The 14,057-nt window shown below is 36.6% G+C and overlaps 1 protein-coding gene across 1 annotated transcript; it reads left to right on the forward strand.

Annotated features, from left to right (window-relative positions):
* Positions 1-271: 271 nt before the first annotated feature.
* Positions 272-4,852, forward strand: LOC149679117 (uncharacterized). The gene is made up of 2 exons (XM_089836939.1): positions 272-3,728; positions 3,802-4,852. The coding sequence occupies exons 1-2, from the start codon at positions 354-356 to the stop codon at positions 3,871-3,873; spliced, it is 3,447 nt and encodes a 1,148-aa protein (XP_089693065.1). The 5' UTR covers positions 272-353; the 3' UTR covers positions 3,874-4,852.
* Positions 4,853-14,057: the final 9,205 nt, after the last annotated feature.

Raw genomic sequence — 14,057 nt, forward strand, 5'->3', positions numbered from 1 at the left:
AGTGTCAGTCTAAAATATAGTCAGAAGAGTTGATAGTTTCGCTATCTATGATAGTTTGAGAGGAAAAATATCTATCTAACCAGCAATGTCAGTCTAAAATATAGTCAGAAGAGTTGATAGTTCCGCCATCTATGATGGTTTGAGAGGAAAAAAATCTATCTAAGAAGGAGTTCCACTCTAAAATATAGCCAGAAGAATTGATAGTTTCGCCATCTATGATAGTTTGATAGGAAAAAAATCTATCTAAGGAGGAGTGCCCAACTCTGCTCAAAGTGTGTCGCTACGGTTTTCCTCGAAACGTAACAAACGTTGCGACTTTGAACTCTGTTGAATCAGTTACGCGTCATCGTAAAATGAAACGAGGCCAAAAACGTCTGTACGATTTGCCCAGAAATGAAAACGAAGTTTTTATCAATGACTACAATCCGGCATTACTTTTGGCTTTGAAAGCCAATATGGATTTGCAGTTTGTCGCCGATTCCTCGGAACAAGTGGCGATATACGTCACGTCGTACGTGACAAAGGGAGATCGGGCTGAAATGGATCAGTGTTTCGCTGAGTTGGCACACGAAAGCTTGTCAAAAAGATTGTTCGCTTATGGACTGAAATCTTTCACAAATAAGTCGGTCGGAATTTACGAAGCTTTGGACATGATGTTGGGTCAGAAATTGTATCAAAAGTCTGACAGCACCAAGTTTATTAACACTAACGTGAAAGAAAACCGATCCAAAGTTTTGAAATGTTACAAGGATCTTGCACGCTTGAGGGAAATTGATCCTGAAAGCGAAGACATCTGCCAAAAAGGGTTTGTGGACGACAAGTATCCCAACAGACCCGATAGCTTGGAAGATTTAAGCTTGCGAGAGTTCGGACGGTTTTACGATTACGTAAAGTACTCGGAGGGAGCTAAAAAATCTGAAAATGTAATCGAGTTGAAAAATAATCTCGGTTTCATGAGAAAGAGGATTAAGCCCTACATAATAGAACATTACGTTCACGACCCAATAGAGGAACCAGAAAAGTACTGCCACGCTCTACTAATTCTGTTCAAACCATGGCGAAACGAGACTGAGTTATTGGGCGAGTTTGCAACGTTCGCTGAAGCTTTCGAAAGCTCATTATCAACGCTAAAACCCATGAGAGAATACCACGAGAAATTCTCGGTATCCAAAGAAGTTCTAAAGAAGCGCAAAGCCTCCGAAAAAGCTAAAGAGATTGCCGCGATTTCGGATGCAGAAAGCTATGACGATGAAAATGCCCTTCAAGGGAAAGAAATCGTCGTTGAAACAGAAAATGCGATGCATGATGTCGAAGCCGCTATGGAAATTGATTTCGAGGGCACGGCACTAGACCAAGTTGCCTTACTCAACAATGATCAAAAAAGGGTTTATGACAAAGTCATGGATCACTTCACTCAAGAGGGAGGGAAAATTGAGAATTTCTGCCACTTTGTATCTGGTCCGGGCGGCACTGGAAAGTCCTTTCTTATTGCTACTATCGCCAACGCCGTTAGACGTCACTTTAAAAATGCCGGTAGCGTCGCGATAGCCGCTCCCACGGGCTTGGCAGCCCTAAATGTCAACGGCGTAACGTTGCACAGATTACTTATGTTGCCAGTAGAACATGGGCGTACCGCGGAATACCATTCCCTCAATTCCGAAAACATTTCCATTATGAAACAAACTCTGGGAAATTTGAAACTCTTGATTGTCGATGAGATTTCTATGGTGTCTTCGGTACTACTAACTTACGTTCATTTGAGGCTAAATGAATTTTGGGAAATGAACAAGCCTTTCGGCGGTGTGGTTTGCGTTCTTGTTTTTGGAGATTTCTTCCAATTGCCGCCTGTACAGGGTAATCCTGCGTTTTTAAAAGTCACTTCCCAGGAAGCTAGACTAAGATTTAATAGCATTGGAGGCACTGATCTTTGGAAGTATTTCCGATACGATGAACTAACGCAAAACGTTCGTCAGGCGGACGACCGAGTTTATGGCGACCTTCTTAACCGAATTAGAGTCGGAACTGTTACGAAAGATGACGTTTCAACCTTAGAAAGTAGACTAGTTACGGGAGGGAACAAAATTCAGGTGGCTATGAATCTTTACCTTAAGCTGGTTAAAGAAGGATTTCATCCCATCTGTTTGATGCCGAAATTGGCCATGTGCGATAAATTCAACATAAAAATGCTAGAGGAAAGCCGACAAAAAGTTGAATGCGTTCAATGCGAAGACAAACTCGTTGATTACGACAAAAAAATTACCAAAAACATTGTCAGGAGACTGAAAATGTTAGACAATGAGCCGTCAAAAACTGGAGGTCTAGAGAGCAAGCTGTATCTCTGCGTTGGATCTCGAATAATGGTTAGGAGAAACATCAATTTCGAAGAAGGTGTTATTAACGGCACCATGGCCATTATAACGGGATTCCAAAAGAACGACAGTGGGAACATCACTGGTATCCGTATCAGAGTAGATCGGGAACCAAGCGACGAGAACAATAAGCCCGACTTTTTAGTCGAGAAAATAAGCGTCAAGTTCTTGCTAATGACCAATTTATACGTCAAACGAACGCAATTTCCGATAATCTTGGCATATGCCATTACTATACACAAAAGCCAGGGAATGAGTTTAAAATGCGCAATTATGGATTTGGGATCAAATTTATTTGGAACTGGCATGGCATACGTCGCTTTATCGCGAGTGACTTCCTTGGCCGGTCTCCATCTCTTGCAATTAGACCCGAATAAAATTACGGCAGATGGACGAGCCATTGCGGAGTATAACAGGCTGCGTCAAAAACACAGACCTGATCTTCCACTTATAGAAATAGTCGGGTCGGAAGGAAAGAGAGGTACAAAAAGGCCGACGTCGAGGTGTATTTTAGAAGTTGAAGGAGAGAGATCTGATGAAACGTTAAAAGAAAGACCAAATAAAAAGATCAGACTAGGTCTTCAGAGCATAGACATTTTTCCCTTGAAGGGATTTCAAAATGGAGATGGAGTAACGTGCTACGCAAATAGCGTTTTGCAATTGTTGTTACTGATTCCGGAATTAAGGAACATTATTAAAGAGCACAAAGGATCATTGAGCGATAAGCCCATTTTGACTTGCCTTCGTAACACTATTGAGCATGTTGAAAATTCCAATGAGAGTTTCAGCGACGATGGTTTCAATTTGCGAACGGCTGTTGGGTTGCCTTTTACCCACAACGAACAGCAAGATGCAAGTGAATTCTTATGGGTTCTCTTGCCAAGACTTTGCGAAGAAATGGAAACTCCTGACTCTAACGCTCTGCGGGAACTATTATGGACAAAGTCGCAAAACGTTACCAAATGCCCCAGCTGTCACCTGGAAAAAAGTTCTGGAAACTTTATCCAAAGCTGCATCTTCACTCTTCCTTTGCCAAACCTCTGTAAAATTGATTGGAAACTATTAGTCGAAAGGATGAGACCAACAATGATGCCATGCGAAACGTGTAAACGCAGAGAAATTGATGAACGTGATGTATTGATTTCAGCCGGTAAGTACGTATTTCTGTGGTTTCCAAGAGATACTGTAGTAAATGGTCACCCAATTAAGATTTTAACCAAAATATCCGGATTCGAAAATCAGAAAGTGGTTTTAAACCACAGCGTTTACAAAACTAGGGGCGTGATCATTCATAAAGGTTCTTCTTTAAACCAAGGTCACTATCTAAACTTTATTCGAAAAGATAACAGCTGGTACGAGGTTAGTGACACAACAATCACCAAGCGAGACAGATTCGTCAGTAACTTGACTGACGTCTCAATCATCCTTCTAGAGAAAGTCTCTCTTTTTTAAAGAGAACCCAGCAAAACTGGCGTTGTTCAGAGTGATCAATAAAAACTGGTAAATTAAGGAAACATAGGAAATTTGCCCTTGAAATATACGCAGATATTGGTGTAAAATGTTACCGAGAAAATAATGAAATTGCAGGGGAAAAACTTGGGAGAAATTGTGGGGAAAAAACTAGGAAGAAATTGTAGGGAAAAAACTAGAAAGCAATTGTTGAAAAATAACGGAGATATAAAGGAAAATATAAATTATCTAGCAAATACTCCATTCAAATATTAAGTAGGAACTTTATTATAATTTCATGGTTTCTGAGTTCAACAAAACTAATCAAAATCAAATGTTATAACTTCACTATTGCGAGTTAAATTCCAGCAATTTTGAAATTCATCCAAGATAAAGGAAATAGTTATAGTTATTTAGAAGTTATATACAAACCCCCAAGAAACTAATTCCCTGGCGACTATTGCTATTGCTAAATATTCCCCGCAAACGAAGAACGCTTAGGAATATTCCAAAATGTAACTTTTCCGTTTTAATTTCAATATATCATTAACATAGTTCGCAAAATCACCAGCGCCAATTAAATCTAGGAACATTAAATTATATAAAGCTGCCAAACAAAACAAGGGGATCTAGCTCATAATTAAGCCATATCACTTGTGATCTCTCGCCATCCCTGATTCAGTAAATTTTCTCTTACTGAAATATCCTCTAGTATACGGGTGAATGGGGGGCGGGTATTTTTCCTTTGCCTGCGATGCAACGTGGATCACACTTGTCTAAGGCCATACTTAATTCCGTTAAAAAGATACTATGGCCATAATCTTCCAAGCACGCGCCTAGACAATCTTCTTTAGGCTTTTTCCCTCTGACCGCTTCAATCTCTTTTTCCTCTCTCTTGAGGCTGATTTAGCACCGTTAAAAGTATTATAGACATCGTCTTCAAGCTCTTCTACTCATGATGCATTCCTCAAAAATTCTCATTGATATATGTATAGAGTGTACACAACAAATAAAAAATTTTATTCTACATTTCAAATACTGTCATTTTTAAACTAACTTCATATATAAAGTACAACATTATATACTTATCGAAAACTATGTTATTGGATATGAGTTCATATAATTAACGATACTTAAGTACTTATTTAAGCTATTAGAAATAGATCAATCCCAAATGTATGTCATTACAAAAAACATGAAATTATTCAAATTTTAATTACATTAAGACTGAAGGGACAGATATTATAAAAAAACGTCTTGGTTTGGACCAAGGCCGAAAAAACAAACGATATGTCTGAGGTATATCAATTGACTGAAGTTTCAGATATTGCAATTTCTTTTTAAATTATTTTTATTCCTTTAATCCTTAATCAATATTTGATTCAATCAAGTAATTTTTACTGTTAATCGATCTATTCCCTCTAAATTAATTTAAAAAATTACATATCTACGCTTTTTCAAGAATAATTCCATTTTCCGAAAACATTTTATCATGAAATTAATTATTTTGAAGGGATTTCGTGTCGATACTCTTTAACTTCTAAGCAACGGACACAGTTTTAAGTCTTGCTGCCTTGACAAATTTTCAAGTTTGCACCAAAATAGTTTAAATCTGTTGTAAGTTGCTGAGAAATTATGATAAAGAATTTATTTTGCTCAAACTAATTTATAAACTTATGTCGTCTACTTAAGACAAAGCAACAACCTCGGTCCTGTGTGGTTTCTTTTAATAGGTAGCTCTCATTTTATGCACTGGAAAAATATGATATCGGTATAAATATAACCAAAGGAAAGGGTAAAGTTTACATAAAAAGAAATACTTCTCAGTTCCAATTACTTGTTTTTTCCTGAGGAAGTAAAATGGTTGAACACATCATACCTTACCAGTTCTGCCAAGGACCGATCATACAGAAATTACATAAGGAGAAACTAAAACACGGGCGATGCCGCCATTGGGGTCTTCTCCCTCTCGCCTAGAAGCACCGCTATAGGCAGTGCGAGTTGACTTGCCTCCCGCCTGTAGTGAACTTTGGCCCCTCGCCCCTGTGTGTTTTCCGAAATGGTCTCTACGCCTGATAAAATGATTACGCGTAATACGTAACCGGTGTACAAGTTGCGCCAACAATGTAGTAAGGGGTTCCAAATCTAGATTGAGTTATGGCCAAGAAGCTTTGAAGTTCGGAGAGGGAAACTGCAGTGCAACCTTTCTTTCATAGTCGCGACAAAAAAAATGTATCATTTCGATATTCGAAGTTAAATGTATAAATTCGCGCCCCCAATATATGCATCCACTATTAAATATTTACATTTTCCTTTCGATTTATATCAAAGATCGCTTCCTCTTTTTAGACACTTCGTATGATAATTCAAATATTCAATATTCATCCCCCAACACGTACTCCCTTCAAAATAATTAATTTCATGATAAAATGTTTTCGGAAAATGCAATTATTCTTGAAAAAGCGTAGATATGTAATTTTTTAAATTAATTTAGAGGGAATAGATCGATTAACAGTAAAAATTACTTGATTGAATCAAATATTGATTAAGGATTAAAGGAATAAAAATAATTTAAAAAGAAATTGCAATATCTGAAACTTCAGTCAATTGATATACCTCAGACATATCGTTTGTTTTTTCGGCCTTGGTCCAAACCAAGACGTTTTTTTATAATATATCTATGGCCTAAGCGGAAAACCACAGTAACGCGGCGGCGAATCACTTGTACCTTTGTATCCCTACCTCTTGAAGTTATAGTTCCTGGTACACGTGACTATTAGACCGAGTGGGGAAAGGTAAAGCCCCGCCCATTGACATGCGCGGTAACCACATAATGTTTTACTTCCAACAGCAACAAGTAGATGGCGGGAAAAATCTATCCTTTAGCGCGAAATTGAAATTGCTTCGTTTTAGAACATTGCTTTTGCTATAGATAATGTAAGTTCAAATCTTAATAAAAAGATGAATGTTCGTTGTATTATATAGATTTTAAAATATATTTCTCGCCATGTTTTAAACAACATACACATTGTTTATTACTAAACAATATAAGTTAATATTTTTAAGTCCATGAGTTTTTTATTATTCTTTTATAATTATGGGAATAAGTTGTCTTTAGGATTTAAATTTTATTATTTCTTAAAAAATATGAGTTGTAAATGTCCAATCCCGAGTTGCAGAAACAGAAATGGATGTATATTTCCCAAATAATCCCAACGTTAGGAAAAAATGTTCAAATTTATCGGTGGACCAAGCAATGATGCCTTAAAAGGATAATACCGGCACTTCCGTCTTTTGCAAGATAATGTCTTGTTCTATCAATGAAAGATTAATAGTTTACTAATAGCCACTTCGTTTGCATTATCATTTTTCTCTGAATTGCTTTGGTAGAAATAATAAAGAAACTCCCAAATGAAGTTCCTTCAATTGAAGCCCCAAAACCAACTGATGCATTCTTGTGTCTGAGATGAATAAAAGAATGAACAGAGGAAATGTATAACAAGTTTGGATTTAATAACATCTCTTGCTCGTTTGCAATCAGGATTGTTTTTGTTATTTATTGAGGTTAATTCCAGGATGAGGAGAGACGTTTTTGTAAAGTGCTACGCTTGAAGTTAATTGAATTGGTCAAAAACGTAAGTAATCGAAATTATGAAATAGAATGAATGTATGTTAAACTTGCTTTGCTTGGGCAAAATTAATGCAAAGTTAAGACCATAACAAGACAAGTCATTATCGTCATTATTTACGTTTGTGGGAGCTAAATTGACTCCAAGAGCCGCTCTTTACAAAGACTACTCTCCTCATCCTGCAATTAACTGCAAACGTTCGCAGACAAATGATCCTTCAAACAAATTAGCTATTTGAAAACTGTTAGTCTTTTATTGAAAAAAAGAAGACATGAACTCGCAAAGACGCAAGGGCAGGTATTTTCCAATCAAGGCATCATCGTTCGGTCTACCAATAATTTAAACCATTTTTCATAACGTCAGGATTAATAATAATAAATGTAAATCCTTTATTGTTTAGTAATAAATAATGTGTACGTGGTAGGAAATATACATATAACACAAATATTCACCTTTTCATTATGATTTGAACTAACGTTACGTATAGCAACACCAATGATCTATAACTTAGCATTTTAAATTTCGCTCCCAAAAAGTAGATTTTTTCGCCATCTACGTGTTGCTGTTGGAAGTACAACATCCAGTGGTTATCGCGCATGTCAATGGGCGGGGCTTTACATTTCTTCACTCGAACTACTTTCGGTGATGAATTGCTTTGAAGCACGATTGGCTGCTCTAAACGGAGGGAAGTTCGAATACCACCAATCTGGTTTGACTTTATCTTTTACGCGTCGTCTGCTCAAGAGTTTTCTTTAAAACCACAGGAAAAGGCGCTACAGACTTCAATTTCTACACTTTCTGTACGTAGTAGCCTATTCACTTTTGTTAATACTAAGGGGGATTTGGCTGGATACCCTTATAATTTAAGTTCGTAACATTTTCACTTATCTTAGCGACCTGGTCCACGATGTACGGGAACGGAACGTTGCTGAGGAAGGCGCGCACATATTCCTTTGTTTCAAAACGGTTATGAACACGCGCGCGTTAGTCGGGATCAACTTGAGTTTCTCCGCACGAGGGTTATCCCTTAGTCTTTAGGTCGAGTTTTAGGTAGAGTTTATTTAACATGGGCAGAGATTTGCCATCTCTATCAAAACTTAGCGAGCGCGAAGTTGTAAGCGCGCGTCCGCTTCGGACTAGTCCTGGTCTCGATCTACTCAACCCTTTCTCTTTCCAAGATGTTCTCTGATATTCGTTTTGAAAAGAAAGAGAACCCGTGACCCGAGGTTTTTTACCTTTAGGTCGTTTCGGGTCAACCTTAATGTTATTGGGCCGGGCAACCTTTGTACGCGGGGCCAACAATCCTCCTTTGAAATCTTCTTAAGAATTTTTTACGGGTCACATCTACGCGAGGGTACCCAGCTTTAGGGAAATCAGTGAGCACAAAAATAATTGGATAATGTGCTCCCTGGGGAAATCCAGCCATTGAAATTGTAATCTTTAAACCATTATTGTTTGTTTTCATCAATAATAAAATAGGGGCCTTTTTACCAATATAAGTAAATATCGTAAATGTCGTTACAAATCCAAATATCGTCACACATTCCTTATTGTTCCATTAAAGTCACTTTTTAACTTAATAATATAAAGCTAAGTGTGCACTTTTACGGCAATAACTTAATGCAATTGATCATTTAAGTACAATTTGAGGAAGATACGTGTTAGTCACTTGAGTAAGTACGGCTGCTCTTTGTCGGTTTAAGGCTCTTTCGGCTTCAGCAAATTAAGCATCTTTCCGTTTGATCGCCATGACTATCCTAGCTCTTTCTCGTTCCGTAGCTGCATATTCTGGGTCTTGGCGCTTCAGAGCCATCAATTCTCTGTTTCTCGCCCGCTCAAATTCCATAAAGGCAGGGTCTTTTCGTTTTCTAGCTTTGGCCTGACGAACATTTTCTCGTTCCCTCGAGGCATATTCGGGATCTGCTCTTTTTATCGCCATTCTTTGTCTAGCTTTCATATGCTGTTCTGCTTATAGGTATATCCAGAAGTATATAATTCTTCTCTTCGAGAGAAGTGTACCACAAAGCTGGGTGAGTGTAACGTCACTCTTCCCATTCCCAACATCGGAACACTTAGAGCAAGGTTACTAAACCGAATCACACACACGATAAATAGTTCCCTCATCATTACTCTATTAGCGTTTAAATATTTGGCAAGACGCGCTTGCGCATTTTGTCCCACGTCAAGACGAGATTTGTGGGATGATTGCTGGGGATTTAGTGCCAAACAACTATTGAATTCACCTTACGGTGCGATGCCCATTTGTAGTTTGATGAGCGGGAACGCAAACTAAAAGGGGGAGCCTGGGAAGAATGACGTTACATAACTAAAGCATTAAGAGGATACAGAGCGTCATCCTTCTTCCATTATCCCCTTCTGGTATAACATAATTTAAGTCCTAAGTCTTTTTAAAAAATAGATTTTAATAACGCTAATTATAATCAAAAATACGACGGACAACGATAATTGAATATTTTAAAATAACATTCTGGTACATTTTTATACGCTTAACAACGTATTTATATTATATCCACATTTAAGATGATCAACCTTTAAATTGATAGTGAATGTTAGGAAACAATCAAATGCTATTTTTGTCTAGATTGACTAACTGGTATAAACTAAACCGTCCTGGTAAAGTTTTATACGCTTAACAACATACTTAAATTTAATTAAGATTGTGCGTGTCAGTTTTAAGATATTCAACATTAAAAGGTAGAGTGCAACAATTTTCGCCTATTTGCTGTCAGTTTTCCTAGTTTGTAATCGAGTTCTACGCGGTTCCTCATATAAAAGTGATAGTTTTTATTTTAGTTCAATGCGGTTAGTAAACATATACACTGTCAAATTGAAGATATTTAACTTTGGAGTTGAACACCTTGATATTATATAAATTTGTCACCATGCCCATGTGCCATCTAGGGAAGAGCAGTGTAACAAATTTATAATAATTGCTCTTTTAACCCAATTTTTACTTCCTCGAGTGACGTATGTCTCGGAGTGGTTCTAATTACAACGCGTCTGTCTGTCTGTTGTTACACCCCAGGGGACCGCGTTCGCAGTTGGAAAATCGGGGTAAATGTGTTCTCAATTTACGGACCGGAAATTTGGAAAATTGTATTCCACTTACACTGGCTATTGCACCATTGCCACCACCATCTTCTAGTCATTTGTCCATCCCACATTTGCACCACTCTATAGTCATTAGCTTCTATACATTACCATCACCTGGACTTTGTCCATCCCACATGGACACCAGTAGGCACTTACTGGCTTTTAAACACCACCATCATCTGGTCTCTTGTCCCTCCCACTTGGACACCAGTCTATACTTACTGGTTTCTAATCACCACCATTTTCTGCACTTTGTCCATCCCATATGTACAACAGTCAGTACACACTGGCTTGTAATCACCACCATCATCTGTTTTTTCTCCATCCCACATGGACACCAGTCTGTACTTACTGGCTTATAATCATCAACTGCTCTTTGTTCATCCCACATGGACACCAGTCTGTACACACTGGCTTCTACACACCACCATCTTCTGGTCCTTGTCCATCCCACATGGACACCAGTCTCTACACACTGGCTTCTACTCCATCATCATTAAGGTCAAGACGTACGCGGCGATCGGCTAGGGTTACGAGAAACGTCTAGCCTCCCAATGGCGGGGTTTCCACCAAAGGTTCACGCAATTATTATTATTTGAAATGGCTGTCTATATATTACTTAAGCTATACTACATCTGTATATAGGATAATCCTTGCTTTAGTGATTACACGAAAAGAGCTAAGGCCTTGACGCTGTCTTGTAAATCAAGTATTATCCGATATAGGCTTGGTGAACCAAAGAGTAAATAATTGAGACCTGAGGTGAAGTAAACTATGGGTTTTGATTTGCGTGTCTGTATTGAAGAGACATAAACGGTTCAGAGTGAGCCGAAAGTTAAATACACGTTTAAACAATAAGGTTTAGATTGTTAGGAGTTGACGCTTAAACCCGTTTTAAATCTGGCGCGGTTATTGATTATATGAACACTAGCGACATCTACAAAAGCAATCAAGCTAGCATTTTTAATCATGTCATCAGATGTATGAGTCAGCTCGGTTAAGAAACCGACGTCCAATTATGTTTTCAGACTCTCGTAGCATATTTTGTCATTTCTCTTGTTAATAAATCGTCTTTCGTTATGCTTGAGTAGTTCTTATTTAGCTACAGTACAAATTATAACAGATTTTATAAAAGAAGATAGCATCGTGGTGGCAATTAGATGACTGAAAGCGCTAATCGTAATCGGGTTGTAGCTTCGGAGTTTTCATTCTTGTTATGGTGCGCATTGATTTTCATTGCGTGTAAGAAAGTCAGCTTTGGTGATATTTAACGTTAACACTCATGTTGGCATTTGGCAAACTAAGAATATCGTTGAGGTGAAACGAGATGTTAGGGCCACATCATAGTGATGTTAGGGCCATATCATAAATAACACAGGACTAACATTTAAGTTTCGCGCCTTCCTATCACATATTCAATAACAGATGGCCCTGTGCACTACGGCCTGTAGAAATATATCTCGAAAACCAGCATGCCAAATAATCTCTCTTCAGTTCGCGCTCAGACTTCACGGTCTTCACCTTGTACCAGTATAAATCCTTGTTAACTATTTTTTTAATACCAAGGCGTCAAATTGTAGCATTTATTGTAAAACAGTAAATATTCTTCAAAAATAAACTCCACTAAACATTGAAATTAAAGAAAATTATTAATTTAAACTCGTTTTATATACTTAATCAAAAATCCCATTAACTCAGTTAAGATTCCTATTTCACACTAGTTAATTCATATTATCTTTAAAATACATAAATAGGCGTAAAAAAGTTTGGGGTAAACTAGTGAATGTTCGACAAGTATCAAATCTCCACTAAACATAGCAAAGAAGCTAAATTATTTATTGAAACTAATTTTATAAGCTAAAATAACATTGTCAAACCACAATCAAACATTAATTTCAAGTTACTTAAGTATAAATAACGTGAAATTAGACCAAAAACATATATTTTTGAATAAAAATTCCAATAACTTTTAATTGAACTGCTTAATTAAGATTAAAACTAAACGACCCGTTTTTTCAAGTCCCATTTTTTCCTATTTCACACAAAAGTTAATTTATTATATTTATAAAATACATTAATAGGCGCGAAATTCAAAAGTTTTCGGTTAAACTAAAATAGTGAATGTTTGGCGAGGATAAAAACTCCACTAAACATTGTAATTAAAACGAATTATTTATATAAACTCATTTTTTGGACTAAATTAACTCTACTGAACCAAGATATAACGTTTAATTCAACTTAACGTGAAGTTAACACAAAACCAACAGCTTTGGGTAATATCACCGATAACTTTTAATTAAAGTAATAAGTGAATATTAAAAATGCACGATTTGTATCGTCCAACCTCATTTTTACTATTTTACGTTTAAATTAATCTAAATAATAGTTAAAATACACTAATATTAGTGAAATTTAAAGGTTTGTGGTAAAATAGTGATAATTGGGCATTTTTCAGCAAAATATTATTCGAGCCTTTCAAGAAGAGCGAAATTCGAAAGTTTGGGGTAAAATAGTGAATGTTCGGCAAGGTCCGAATCCAAAACTCCACTATGAATTGCAATTAGGGTGAACTATTTATTGAAACTCAATTTGTCAGCTAAATTAACTATAATGAACCCCGATGTTACGTTAATTTAAACTTAGTTAAAGTGAAATTAACTGAAAAAAACAATTTTTTGTTTAAGAACATGGATCACTTTGAGGTAAAACTAACAAATTAAGATAAGACATCACATGGCGTACAGCGTCAAATGTTTCCTATCTTACATTTAAAGTAATATAAATGATCATTAAAAGACATAAAAAAGGAATAATTTAAAATTTTAGGGTAAAATAGTGAATATTCGGCAAAAAGTTAAAAACGCCCCTAATTGTTGCAATTCTAATAAATATTGAATTAAAACTAGTATTACAAACTAAATCAATACTAGAGAAACAAAACATTCCTTTAAATTAAACTTAACGAAGTATAATTAAGCTGAAATTAACCCAAAACACAAATTGTTTTTGATAAAACATTGACAACATATAATTAAACTAGCAAATTAAAATTAAAACTACACTTATCATTCACCGAGCCTCCAGTTTCCTTTTAATACTTACAATTATTTAAATTGTCACTTAGAAGCATTTTTTCATAGACGTTAGACACGGCTTCAAGCAAAAGAATTTTGGTGGACTGCTGGACGTTTTAGGATTCTTACACCGGATGTTTCATTGAAACCCTATATCAAGCATGCTTTACTATGCCCACCCCCGTTTTTGTAAAGGGTCTTACTGAACGATGATTTAAAAAAATCTAAGTCAAATGAAATTGTTGAACTACTTCATTTTCCCTTGAATCCGCCACTGCGTTCTAGTTCAATGTTTCGTAGAAACCCATTTGTTCATAAAAATGAAACAGTAAGTTTAAGCCCGTTAGTCTTCAAGCTTTAAACATGGACTTTGTAAGTCTAAAACGAACCAGCAAAGACATCCCTTGCAACCAGAGAACAGT

This window comes from Phalangium opilio, unplaced genomic scaffold (assembly GCF_054372755.1).
Source record: "Phalangium opilio isolate 3A_F unplaced genomic scaffold, DU_Popi_V2 ptg000042l_1, whole genome shotgun sequence".
In the NCBI taxonomy this organism is placed as follows: domain Eukaryota; kingdom Metazoa; phylum Arthropoda; class Arachnida; order Opiliones; family Phalangiidae; genus Phalangium; species Phalangium opilio.